The sequence below is a fragment of the Phacochoerus africanus genome, chromosome 1 (genome assembly GCF_016906955.1).
Source record: "Phacochoerus africanus isolate WHEZ1 chromosome 1, ROS_Pafr_v1, whole genome shotgun sequence".
Classification (NCBI taxonomy): domain Eukaryota; kingdom Metazoa; phylum Chordata; class Mammalia; order Artiodactyla; family Suidae; genus Phacochoerus; species Phacochoerus africanus.
In genome coordinates this window covers 196,165,088-196,179,084 of record NC_062544.1, presented here as the reverse complement: position 1 = coordinate 196,179,084, position 13,997 = coordinate 196,165,088, and the positions used below count along the sequence as shown (strand labels likewise).

General features: G+C 38.1%; 1 protein-coding gene and 1 long non-coding RNA gene across 3 annotated transcripts in view; one reads left to right on the top strand and one right to left on the bottom strand.

Annotated features, from left to right (window-relative positions):
- The window catches only part of LOC125130885 (uncharacterized), a 544,324-nt gene that overhangs the window by 349,722 nt on the left and 180,605 nt on the right, over positions 1–13,997 (bottom strand). The gene's annotated exons all lie outside the window — the stretch shown is intronic.
- LOC125130884 (60S ribosomal protein L31-like) lies at positions 7,179–7,609 on the top strand. Its single transcript, XM_047786775.1, has one exon. It carries the CDS (start codon positions 7,202–7,204, stop codon positions 7,574–7,576), a length of 375 nt encoding a protein of 124 aa, XP_047642731.1. The 5' UTR covers positions 7,179–7,201; the 3' UTR covers positions 7,577–7,609.

Below are 13,997 nucleotides of genomic sequence, written 5' to 3'. Positions count from 1 at the left end.
CCAATAACCAGGCACTGACTACTGGCCCTACCCATTGCCTCCTTCTCCCTGAAAAAACACTGAGCATCCTGGGAACAACAGCCTGCTCACACTAAAGAAAGATATAGCAATTATTCAAACTCCCACACAAAAAATAAACAGTAAACCCCCCAAAAATACAAAGGGGTATTCTTGCATAGAAGTAACCCTACAAGACTACAGTTTGGCTTCCCAAACTCACAGAAAAACACAAGCAAGATGAAGAAGCACAGAAACAATTCCCAGTTAAAGTAACAGGAGAATTCATCTAAAGCAGACAATGAAACAGACCTCTACAGTCTGACAGACATTGAGTTCAAAAGGGAGGTATTGAAAATACTGAAGGAATTAAGAGAAGATATTAACAGTAATGCAGATTCCTTTAGAAAGGAACTAGAAAATATAAGGAGGAGCCAAGAAGAACTAGAAAATTCATTTTCAGAGATACAAACTGAGCTAAAGACAATGAAGAACAGAATGAATAATGCAGAGCAATGAATTAGTGATGTGGAAGACAGAATAATGTAAATCATCCAATCAGGACAGCAGATAGAAAACCAAATGAAAAAACACAAAAGCAATATAAGAGACCAATGGGATAATATAAAATGGGCCAATCTACACATAATAGGAATTCCAGAAGGAAAAGAAGAAAAGGGGATTGAAAATATATTTGAAGAAATTATGGCTGAAAACTTTCCAAATCTAAAGCATACTGATAGCAAGTTACAGGAAGCACAGAGGGCCCCAAACAAGCTGAACCCAAACAGGACCACACCAAGACATATTATAATAAAAATGGCAAAAGGTAAAGATAAAGAGAGGATTCTAAAGGCAGCAAGAGAAAAGCAAAGCATTAATTATAAGGGAACCCTCATAAGGCAATCAGCTGATTTCTCTACAGAAACACTACAGGCCAGAAGGGAGTGACAAGATATATTTAAAGTGCTGAAAGTTAAAAATCTGCAAACCTAGAACACACTACCCAGCAAGAATATCATTTAAAATAGAAGGGGAAATAAAGAATTCCTACAACAAACAAAAGCTAAAAGAGTACAGCAATACTTAATCCATTCTAAGAGAAATACTGAAAGGGCTTCTCTAAATTAAAAAAAAAAAAAAGAGAGAGAGAGAGAGAGAAAAAAAGAGAAAAGGAAAATTGGGATGGAGGAAACCACAATTGGAAGGCAATCAATTTAAATAAGTCAGCTGTATGATCTAAACATGAAGATGTTAAAAAAAAAAGACATCAAAATCAAACAATGTGGGGAAGGAAAGTAAGAAAATATACATTCTTTTTTTTATTTTAATGATGTGTCTGAGCCTATATGAGTATCGGGCAAAAGTAAGCAGACATAGGAAGGGCTTAACATGCTTAAAAAACAGAGCAACCACAAATCAAAACCAAACACTACATTCACAAAAACTGAAAAGAAAAGTACTCAAGCATAAAATAAATGGAAACCATTCAACACAAAAAAGAAAAGAAGAAAAGAGAAACATAGAATCAACTGGACAACAAGGTTTAAAATGGCAATAAACGCGTATCCATCAATAATCAACTCAAATGTCAATGGACTAAATGCTCCAATCAAAAGACACAGAGTGACAGATTGAATTTAAAAAGCAAAAATTTTCAATCTGCTGTCTACACGAAACTCACCTTAGGGCAAAGGACACATATGAATTGAAAGTGAGGGGGTAGAAAAAAATATTTCATGCCAATAGACATGACAGGAAAGCAGGAGTTGCAATACTCTTATCAGACAAAATAGACTTTAAAACAAAGGTCATAAAGACAAAGAAGGACGCTATTTAATGGTTAAAGGATCCATTCAAGAAGAGGATATTACAATCGTCAATATATATGCCCCAATAGAGGTGCACCCAGATACATACAACAAATACTAACAGACATAAAAGGAGAAATTGATGGGAATACAATCATAGTGGGAGACTTTAACACCCCACTCACAACAATGGACAGATCCTCTAGACAGAAAATCAATAAGGCAACAGAGATCCTAAAGGACACAATAGAAAAGTTAGACTTAATTGACATCTTCAGGACACTACATCCAAAAAAAATCAGAACATACATTCTTCTCAAGTGCACATGGAACATTCTCAAGAACTGATCTTATACTGGGGCACAAAGCTAACCTCAACAAATTTAAGAATATAGAAATTATTTCAAGTATGTTCTCTGACCACAATGGCATGAAACTAGAAATCAACCACAGGAAAAGAAATGAGAAAAAACCTACTACATGGAGACTAAAAAACATGCTACTAAAAAACCAATGAGTCAATGAGGAAATCAAGAAGGAAGTTAAAAAATACCTCGAGACAAATAATAATGAAAACACGTCCACTCAGGAATCTATGGTATGCCGCAAAAGCAGCGCTCAGAGGAAAATTCACAGCAATACAGGCCGTCCTCAAAAAAGAAGAAAGATCTCAAATTGACAACTTAACCCACCACCTAAATGAATTAGAAAAAGCAGAACAGGAGTTCCCGTTGTGGCTCAGTGGTTAACAAATCCAACTAGGAACCACGAGGTTGCAGGTTCAATCCCTGGCCTTGCTCAGTGGATTAAGGATGCAGCGTTGCCATGAGCTGTGGTGTAGGTTGTAGACACGGCTCAGATCCCGTGTTGCTGTGGCTCTGGCATAGGTCAGTGGCTACAGCTCCAATTAGATCCCTAGCCTGGGAACCTCCATATGCCATGGGAGTGGCCCAAGAAATGGCAAAAAGACAAATAAAATAAAATAAAATAAAAGAACAACAACAAAACCTAAAGTCAGCAGAAGGAAGGAAATCATAAAACTCACAGGGGAAATCAATAAAATAGAGATTAAAAAAACAATTAAAGAAATAAATAAAACCAAGAGCTGGTTCTTTGAAAAGGTAAATAAAATTGACAAATCTCTGACTAGGCACACCAAGGAGAGAAGAGAAAAAACCCAAATAAACAAAATCAGAAATGAAAAATGAGAAGTCACAACAATTACTACAGAAATACAAAAAAACCATGAGAGAATACTATGAACAATTGTATGCCAACAAATTTGAAAACCTGGAAGAAATGGACAACCTTCTAGAGACTTACAGCCTGCCAAAACTGAATCAAGAAGAACTAGATCAACCGAACAGAATAATCACTAGAAATGAAATAGAATATGTCATAAAAACACTGCCTACAAATAAAAGTCCAGGACCAGATGGCTTCATAGGTGATGTCTACCAAACATATAAAGAGGAATTTATACCCATCCTGCTTAAACTTTTTCAAAAGGTTGAAGAAGAAGGAACACTCCCAAAGACACTCTATGGCACCCTAATTCCAAACCAGACAAAGATACCACCAAAAAAGAAAACTATTGGCCAATATCTTTGATGAATATAGACGCAAAAACCGTCAACAAATTTTTAGCCAACCGAACCCAACAACATATCAAAAAGATCGTACAACATGACCAGGTGGGATTCATCCCAGGTGCACAAGGATGGTTCAACATATGCAAATCAATCAACGTCATATACCACATTAACAAAAGAAAAGTCAAAAACCACATGATCATCCCAATAGATGCAGAAAAAGCATTTGACAAAGTCCAACACCCATTCAGGATCAAAACTCTTACCAAAGTGGGTATAGAGGGAACATAACACAATCAGAGCCATTTATGACAAACCCACAGCAAATATAGTACTCAATGCAAAAAAGCTGAAAGCCTTTCCACTAAAATCTGGAACAACACAAGGATGCCCACTCTCACCAATGTTATTCAACATAGTATTGGAAGTCCTAGCCACAGCAATCAGACAAACAAAATAAATAAAAAGCATCCAAATAGGAAGAGAAGAGGTAAAACTGTCACTACATGCAGATGACATGATACTATATATAGAAAATCCTAAGGACTCAGCCCAAAAACTACTTGAACTGATCAACAAATTCAGCAAAGTAGCAGGATATAAGGTTAACATTAAGAAATCAGTCATATTTCTGTATACTAACAATGAAATATTAGAAAAGGAATATAAAAATACAATACCTTTGCCAATTGCACCCCCAAAAAATCAAACACCTGGGCATATACCTGACCAAGGAGGTAAAGGACTTACATGCCGAGAACTATAAAACTTTAATCAAGGAAATTAAAGAAGATGTAAAGAAATGGAAAGATATTCCATGCTCCTGGGTTGGAAAAATTAATATTGTAAAAATGGCCATACTACCCAAAGCAATCTACAGACTCAATGCAATCCCTATAAAATTACCCAGGACATTTTTCACAGAACTAGAACAAACAATCCAAAAATTTATATGGATCCACAAAAATTTATATGGATCCACAAAAACCAAGCAGAAGGCATAACTCTCCCAGACTTCAGGCAATATTACAAAGCCACAGTCATCAAGACAGTGTGGTACTGATACCAAAACAGACAGGCAGACCAATGGAACAGAATAGAGAACCCAGAAATAAACCCAGACACCTATGGTCAATTAATCTTTGACAAAGAAGGCAAGAACATAAAATGGGAAAAAGACAGTCTTTTTAGCAAGAATTGCTGGGAAACCTGGACAGATATATGCAAATCAATGAAGCTAGAACACACCCTCACACCATGCATGAAAATAAACTCAAAATGGCTGAAAGACTTAAATATAAGGTAAGACCCCATCAAAACTCCTGGAAGAGAACAGAGGCAAAACATTCTCTGACATCAACCTTACAAATGTTTTCTCAGGTCAGTCTCCCAAAGCAACAGAAATAAGAGCAAAAATAAACCAATGGGACCTAATCAAACTGACAACTTACAGAATGGGAGAAAATAGTTTCAAAGGATGCAACTGACCAGGGCATAATCTCTAGAATATACAAGCAACTTATACAACTCAACAGCAAAAAAGCCAACAACCCAATGGAAAAATGAGCAAAAGACCTGAATAGACATTTCTCTAAGGAAGATGTACAGATGGCCAACAAGCACATGAAAAAGTGCTCAACATCCCTGATAATTAGAGGAAATGCAAATCAAAACTACCATGAGACATCACCTGACACCAGTCAGAATGGCCATCATTAATAAGTCCACAAATAACAAATGCTAGAGAGGGTGTGGAGAAAAGGGAACCCTCCTACACTGTTGGTGGAAATGTCAATTGGTAAAACCTCTATGGAGATCAGTATGGAGGTATCTTAGAAATCTATACACAGAACTACCATATGACCCAGCAATCCCACTCTTGGGCATATATCCGGACAAAACTTTCCTTGAAAAAGACACGTGCACCTGCATGTTCACTGCAGCTCTATTCACAATAGCCAAGACATGGAAACAACCCAAATGTCCATCAACAGATGATTAGATTAGGAAGTGGCGGTATATATACATGATGGAATACTACTCAGCCATCAAAAAGCTATCATTCATATCCCATTTGCAGCAACATGTATGGAACTAGAGACTCTCATACTAAGTGAAGTAATTCAGAAAGAGAAAGATAAACACCATATGATATCACATTTATCTGGAATCTAATATAAGGCACAAATGAACCTTTCCACAGAAAAGAAAATCATGGACTTGCAGAATAGACTTGTGGTTGCCAAGAGGGAGGAGAAGGGAGTAGGTTGGTTGGGGAGTTTGGGGTTAATAGATACAAACTATTGCCTTTGGAATGGATTAGCAATGAGATCCTGCTGTGCAGCACTGGGAACTATGTCTAGTCATTTATGATGGAGCATGATAATATGTGAAAATAGAATGTGTACATGTGTGTGTAACTGGGTCACCATGCTGTACAGTAGAAAAAAATTGTATTGGGGAAATAAGTATTAAAAATAATAATAATTTTTTAAAAACTGGTGAATTAGAACACAATGCTAACATGCACACTGCATTTGTTAACAAATTACTTGATTATTTAAGCATTATTTTAAATCTACAGCAAAACAAAAGGATGAAATTGATGATATATATTTGTATATTGCTACATGATTTTTCAAAGTATTTTTATAAATATGGGGAGACATTTATTTTTTCTGCCAGCTCACCATCCTATTATTCTGGTTATAAAACTGTTCTTTTCTGTCAAGGGCCCATTCCATGTGGTTTAGATGGGGCTGATCTTGCCCAGAGGGCTAAACCTGAGGTTTAAGGAATTAATGGATTCCCAAATTAATAAGGATCTTTCCCATAACTTTCCTGGGTATGGGGAGGAGGAGGGTCTTTCTCTAGGATCATGACTTTAAAGGATGATAAAAACCTGAAACGTGGTATCACATAAGAGTTCATGAATGTTCTTAGGATGAAATGAAAAGTGCTATCATTCATATCCCAAAAGACTGGAAACTACTGGATTAAGATAAGAGGATCAAATTTTGAAGGGAGGAGCCCTGGGCTGCAAGACTTGCCGAATTCCCTCTAAGGGGATGTGGACATTCAATATAGAAGGAAAGGATAAGAAACAGCAACCTCCCCTTTTTCTTGACCCTCTTCCCAGGGTACCCCCTTTCCTCTTGAGATTCTGGCCAACTAGGAAGCTAGAACTCCTACTGGAAGTAGAGTTTCTCTTCAAGTTTGAAAAAGAAAAGTAGAACCCGCTATAAATGATGTCAGTAAAAAATGACATATTTCTTGGAAGAAGATGCACAACCACTGATGTGTGTCAGAGAATGACAATGTAGCAAATGAGTTCAGCCAGTTTCTGATATGAATTTATTATGAAGATTTTTTTTTTTGGTTGAGGTTCTCCCTGTATATTAATGCATTAATACTCATTAAATAAGTGAAAATCTTCCCACAAATATGTTTTATTGTGCAAGCCACACATTGCACAGAAGGATCATAGGCTCATAGAGTTGACCCTGCGTTCAAGTGTAGAGCCTCAAATGACAGTCCTTTCCTGTGAAAATGCAGACTGAAACCTGACTATTGGATTTGCTTTTTCTCTTGCTTTTGCTGGAACAGAATGTAGACATTACCCGCACAAAGGACCCTGAGCATGTGCAGGATGTGTAATGTATATTCTAATATCCATATATTTGTATATATGAAAGATTTTGTACATAGGTAGTATGTATAGCAAATGAATATATACATTATCTGTCAATAAGCATCAAACAACAAAAACTGCTTAGTGCTTTCCAACCAGGGCCAGGGAAAATGGCTCCCGCAAAGAAGGGTGGCGAGAAGAAGGGCCGGTCCGCCATCAAGGAGGTGGTAACCAGGGAGTACACGATCAACATTCACAAGCGCATCCATGGCGTGGGTTTTAAGAAGCGTGCCCCTCGGGCACTCAAAGAAATCCGTAAATTTGCCATGAAGGAGATGGGAACTCCGGATGTGCGCATCGACACCAGGCTCAACAAAGCCGTCTGGGCCAAAGGAATAAGGAATGTCCCATACCGAATCCGTGTGCGGTTGTCCAGAAAACGTAATGAAGATGAAGACTCGCCAAACAAGCTCTATACATTGGTCACCTATGTACCTGTCACCACTTTCAAAAATCTACAGACAGTTAACGTGGATGAGAACTAACTCCTGATTGTCAAATAAAAGTTGGTTATAGAGGCCAAAAAAAAAAAAAAAAAACTGCTTAGTGTCTAATTCTTAGTGTCTAGAATATTTTCTTACTCCAAACTACCCAATTTTCCAGATTTGCTAACAAGCAGCAAAGGAGCTTTTGTGTTTTGTTTCCATTTACTTTTTCATCCTTCTCCCTGAGGAGGTAGATGTGAGCTATAAAGCAGTCAGAGGGAAAGGAGCAATAAAGAGCCTGGGTAATCCACATACTAGATAATCCCTTTCTTTGTAATTACTTTAATTCATAATATTTATATAGCAACCAACTATACAACTGACATTCAGTAAATTATATATTCCCCAAGTGCACACCCTACTTTTAACTCAACCATAGTTCCTTACAGATGCCCTGCACATGGTAGGCATTTAATAATAAGTATTTAATTAAATCCCATAAATGTTATAACCAGTCTTATTACTTCATAAGTAACTTGAGTATCTCGGTTACTACTACAGCTAACTAGGTCTTCCCTTCCCCCCTCCCTCATCTTCCAACAACCCCACTGTCAGCAAGAATTACATCTGAGGTGGTTCTACTCACTGGTAACCTGAGACTACTGTCTCAGTGATGCTTAAAACAGCATGGGTAATGGAGCAAGTGTGCCTCTGATTGGTCACTGACAGAGACATTTTTACCTGCTCAATAAGCAGCAAATAGAGGCCACCCTTTGGAATTTACCTTCATTGTTATAGTAGCTGAATTTTGTTAAAAACCAGCAAAATTGGAGTTAATTTTATTTGGTAGAAATAGGCTTAAAAATAGCCTCTCAAGTTAGCATAGTTCTGCAATTTTACCATCCCCTAGTGATAATGAAAAAATTCTGTTCGTTAGTTTTTCATTTGGTTAAAACCCCCTCCTCCATATAAAATTAGATTCTATACTGATAGTATAATTACTGTATAATAGAGTTTGCTCAACTACTCAACACAAAATGCTTTGCTTTCATAGCATTTTAATATGAGCAGCATAATGGGCACCAGCTTGAAAATCAGCATGCCGGGAAGGAATCTAGGACCCCAAAAGAGATCGAGTTTGTAAAATTTGGTTCAGCTGCTCAGCAAACTAGATAATTCTAACTGACTTGACAGGTGGACACCAAAAATTTTCTGTTCCCAGTCGTGTGTTTTAGTTAAAGAGAAAATAGTCTGGCTGCAGACACACCATAACACGTACACTGCCCTGCAGTTTTCGAGGGCTCACCATATGAGTGGGCCACACTGCTTCCCATGCAGCAGGGGAACTTTATCTGCTCTACTTCATGGCTCTGAAGCCTGATATTGAAAAGCTAGATGCTCCCCATGATGCATCAGTTTTAAATTAAATTAGACTCTTCTATTTCTCCCACTAAATACTGCTTTTATATACTTAATGGTTCTGTGCTATGTGTACACCATACACTAAAACCATTTACTCCTTTGGGGATAAGAGATTAACAGAAGTAATATAGTGAAACCCCCTATTTACATAATTGCAATTTTCCTTTCGCCATAACAGAGGCTTTTGTGACCTTTTAAATGTCCAACACTGCCAGAGTTAGCATAGCTTGCACTGCATGTCCAATTTATTCACTCATTTCTCTGAAATAACTAGTAAATCTCCCTATTGTTTGCTAGGAAACTTCTAAAAGGCAACCAGTTTCTTTTATATACTTCCAATGTGTGCTAGTGAAAGGGCTCTATGGAGAAGGTTTCCTCACTCATTTCCACAGGGGGTAACAAGTCCAGGAGTCCCATCAGATAACATAAAATTAGGAAATGAACTAGGGTAAACAACACAGGAGTCACAGGGCCTATGCTATCTTGCAGGAAGCACAATCTACCTACACACATTTAATTTTATATGTACACACACATACACATATATATAACATATACATACATATAATTGACCCTTGCACAACACAGGTTTGAACTGCATAGGTCCACTTATATATGAATTTTTTTCAATAGTAAATGCCCCAGTACTACAGGATCTAGAATTGTTTGAATCTGCAGGTGTAGAGGAACTGGGTGTGAAAGGCTGCCTGTAAATTTTATGGGGGATTTTTACCACAAGGAGGGTTGGTGCCCCAATCTCTGCATTGTTCAAGGGTCAGCTGTATACACATACATAAAAACATATACATACATACATGTATACATATTCATCTGGCCAAAAGCACTACTGCTGGGCTAATGGAGCCCCCAGGATCAGCTCATAATCCCTCCATATAGTACATCTCCAAAAAAGGGATACTCTGAAAAGAATATTCTTAAGTTTTCCTCTTTCAAATGTTTTCTGAACTAAGGTCCAAAGGACACTAACTCGTAGAAATAGGAAATCTCAACATTCAATATCTGAGAACTGTTGTGCCTAGGGTAAGGAAATTCCATATAACAATTTTGCTGGATACTTTAAATTTTTTTTTTTTTTTCAGGGCCACACTGTGGCATATGGAAGTTCCCAGGCTAGGGGTCGAACCAGAGCTATAGCTTCAAGCCTGAGATCACAGCCATAGCCATGCCAGAGCTGAGTCGTGTCTGTGACCTACACCATGGCTCATGGCAACACCAGATCCTTAACCCACTGAGCAAGGCCAGGGATTGAACCCATGTCTTCACAGTTTCCAGTCGGGTTTGTTAAGGCTGAGACATGACAGGAAAACCCGAAATATGTTTTAACAGTTATGATCAATTTGAACTACAACAAAAAACACCCCAGGCAGTTTAAGAATTTCCCTGTATTTTTACTTCATATCTGTAATATTTCTCTTGCCCTTGATCCTAAAATAAACAGAAGACATGTACTGCATATACATATAAGTGTAAATGTAGAACACACAGCAATCCTCATGAAGTAATCACCTACACCCATACTCTTCCCAGTCCCCATGTCTAAAATTAGGTGAGACAATGTAATTGGCTCTGGACAACGGGCAGTGAAAGGAAGTGGCAGTGTCTCTTCTGGGTGAGACAATGAAAAGCATTTGCATAGCTCTCTAGCCTCTTCCCCTACCCTGATAACCAAAGGGGGCAGACTGTTCCAGAAAATGCAGTTATAAGATGTTGAAGATTCTATCAGCTAGGTTCTGTGAGTGAGTATGTAAACAAACTTTCCCCTTTCCTGCCCACATTCAAAGGTCAGCAAGAAAGAAACTGGGTTTTTTGTTGTTGTTTTTTTTTTTTTTTTACCACAATATACCTAGCCTAGCCCAATTAAAGCCATAATCAGACATCTCTGTGGTGACAAAACTCCTTAAATAAACTTTAATCAGGCTCTTCTGAACCCTCTGGGCCTTGGTCTTGGCATCCATCCTCCTTGGGCCTCTATCACTCAATGTTAGCAAGAATCCTGCTGAATGAATTTAGAGAGAACCCTTCATCCTCATATCCGATCAAATTCCTCATCCCCTGCCGTTCCCCAGGTGATATCTGGTCACCACGGCCTGCCTTCAAGAATCTTGTTAGGTCTGTTTAACCAATATCCTCCTCTATCCAATGCTTTCTCTTAGTAATTTTCTATCCACTGACCCCACCTGCTCCTTGGCTATAAATCCCCACTTGTCCAGGCTGTATTTGGACTTGAGCTCAGTTCTATACTGAGGTTTCTTTTCCCCTATTGCCAAAGTTCCTGAATAAAATCTGTTTTGGCCATTTTGCCATCAAGCCGGGTTTTTTCTTTAATAGCAGTAATTTTTTACACTGTATCTCTTTGTCCATCCACTCATGCCGCCTGGTTTCACGTACAACTTCCAAGCGAGATCAATACTTAACCACAATTATCCTGGCAATTCTGTAAAGTACAATATTTATGAACCTCTCTGTTCTCCCAAAATTGTTTATCAACATGAAATCAAATATAAAATCCCAAAATTAAATTTAAAGAAAAAGATTGCTTGAATTGTCTTAAGGGAAGGAGAGTTAACAGCTTTTATCCTGAATATTTTGTGGATAGGTCTGAGTTACCAATCTTAATATGCAATACTGTATCTGAACGGTAACGATTAATTATTATTTTATTAGAAGCATACTTGGGTTCATCATTGACACACTAAGTGCAGGGGTTTGATTGATTTAGGAGATTAAGAGATAATTTTGTTTTCAAAAGGCAATCCTCCAAAGGTAGTATCTGTGTGGGGTGTGCAACCACTATCAGCGCTTCCCGTCACTGTATTGTGATGGATGAACACTCTATTCAGGACTCAAACTGTCTCCCATTTGTTCATAAAAGCTGGCAACACAGAGAGAATTTGCTGAAAGAGCCACAGAAGAGTGAATTCCAGAGAAATGTAAAACAACATGACAGAGAAGTATTGGGGCCAAAAATAAAGCAACCAATTTTCATGAATCTAAAAAGAGTGATTTTGTATTTTATTTTATTTCTTTGGCCATATAGTACATTCAGATGTAGATTCAAACAGCAAGCCTGCTGGCTCTCTGTCAGCAAAAAATGCTAAATAGGGGCAAACTTGTCTTCCTGGAGAGAGAGGAACATAGTCAAACTGAAAAACCACCTGAAGTTTGAACCAAAAGCCAATTTAGATCAAGCTGAGCAAACAGACAGGTCTGCTGGCCAATTCAAAACCAAGTTATTAAAAAGAAAGAAAGAAAGAAAAAAAGTTTACAAGTTCAAAAAAGGCTGTACAGGCCAAGGAAAACCCAGAGAGCCATTTCAGAGAGTAATAACCCACTTCCCATTCAGATCTGGGCCTAGAGTGCAGCCTGGGGTGGTTCCCATCCTGCCTCCCAGTGCCCTGACCTTGTTTTCTGCTGGTAAAATCAGAATAAACAAAAGTCAAGGGCAGCCAGAGGACTGTGGGGGCTTTGGGGGAGGGGCAGTTCCACCCACTTGGCCCAGGTTAAAATGGTGGAGGCTGTTACTTGCTGAGAGCAGATCTGCACTCTTTTTTTTTTTTTTTAAGACACCAGCTGAGCTTCTCTCAATTGCCCTCCAACATGAGTCACTAACCAGCCACTGGGCGTGGGGTTCTAGCAGCAGTAGTTCTTATCTCTGACACTGCCCACCCCCGCCTGCTCCTCCTCTTCTCACATGGCTTTCTCTGTTAAAGGAGAAAAAAAAAAAAAAAACCTTTGAAATCCTTTTAGCAGTTCTGAAAATTGTTTACAAGCGACTCTTTCTGAAGGGGCCCCCAGTGTTTGCAAAGCACATTTACGTCAGATTTTAAAAGGTCATTGAACGTATTTGCTTGTGTGCAGGGTGTATGTATAGTTTCACTGAAGAATTGGGGGAAGGAGGGCATTTTCTGTACTTTCACCACATATTTATTAACAGTGATAAGATATTGCATGCATGACCACAACTATTCTTCAAAACTTACCTTTTTCAGATTACATATTTTTATATACTCTCAACTTCTAATTTTCTACTGGAAATGCATTATACTATAGCTTTATAAACAAAATAATGCATTTTCTTTTTAAATGACATAACTGCTCTAAAGCAAATTCAGTATTTACATCTTCCTTCTGGCAGTAACCATGACTCATAACAAGTTTTTGATACATTTAGGTAAAGATGTATCTTATACACCTGCAAATGCAGGAATGTATCTGGACTTAAATGACCTTATCTGCAAAAAGAACCAAACTTCAAGTCCCCTTGACTCTGAAAACCTACAAATAACAATGGCTGTGCCACAAAGACAAAACAAGGTGATTCAGTAGAGTTTAAAAAAAGAAAAAAAAAAGTCATTGAAATTGGATTAACTTGGCAGGAAGAAAACCACCTTTCCACTGACCATTAATATTTTGCAAATATTAATTTCTTAAGTAACTGAAGAATAATGACGTATGACTTTTTCCCTTAAGTTAGATTTGAAGTTCCTTGAGGCTAGCACAAATGTTTTTGGTTAAGAATGAAATTCCCCAAAATAAAATCAGGAAAACATCTCTCACCCTACCAGACAAATAGCTTAACAATGAAAAAAGATACTAAATCCATCAAAAAGAACCTAAGTGTCAGAACTCCCAGTCCAAAGATTGTTTCTTTCCATTACAATGTTCTGCCATCAAGAGGTTCAATGTAAGAGGCTTCTAGGGAGAGACAGTAACAAGAGGAAGAGATCCAAGACCATTATAATAGACATGAGCTATATAAGGATCCTAAAATCTTGGCACTGTGTCTTTTGTGCCAGCAATATTTCTACAAGCAAATATTCCACCCCAGGAATCTTTATAGCATACTTGAGCTGGGTACTTGGGGATGGAGCCTGGGTTGGTGGACTGGGTTTCCTGACATTTGTATTAAGAACCTTCCCTGGCCTCTGGCAGAGCTTTGTGGCACCCAGATGAGCACTGATCTTGAGCAGACAGAGCTGGCTCAGTGTTGTAAGGCAGCTCTGGCAGACTTGGGGACCCAAGCAATAATGTTCTCAGA

What these genes read in the sequence shown, in the direction of transcription:
- LOC125130884 (XM_047786775.1), top strand. Translation starts at nt 7,202, where the DNA reads ATGGCTCCCGCAAAGAAGGGTGGCGAGAAGAAGGGCCGGTCCGCCATC.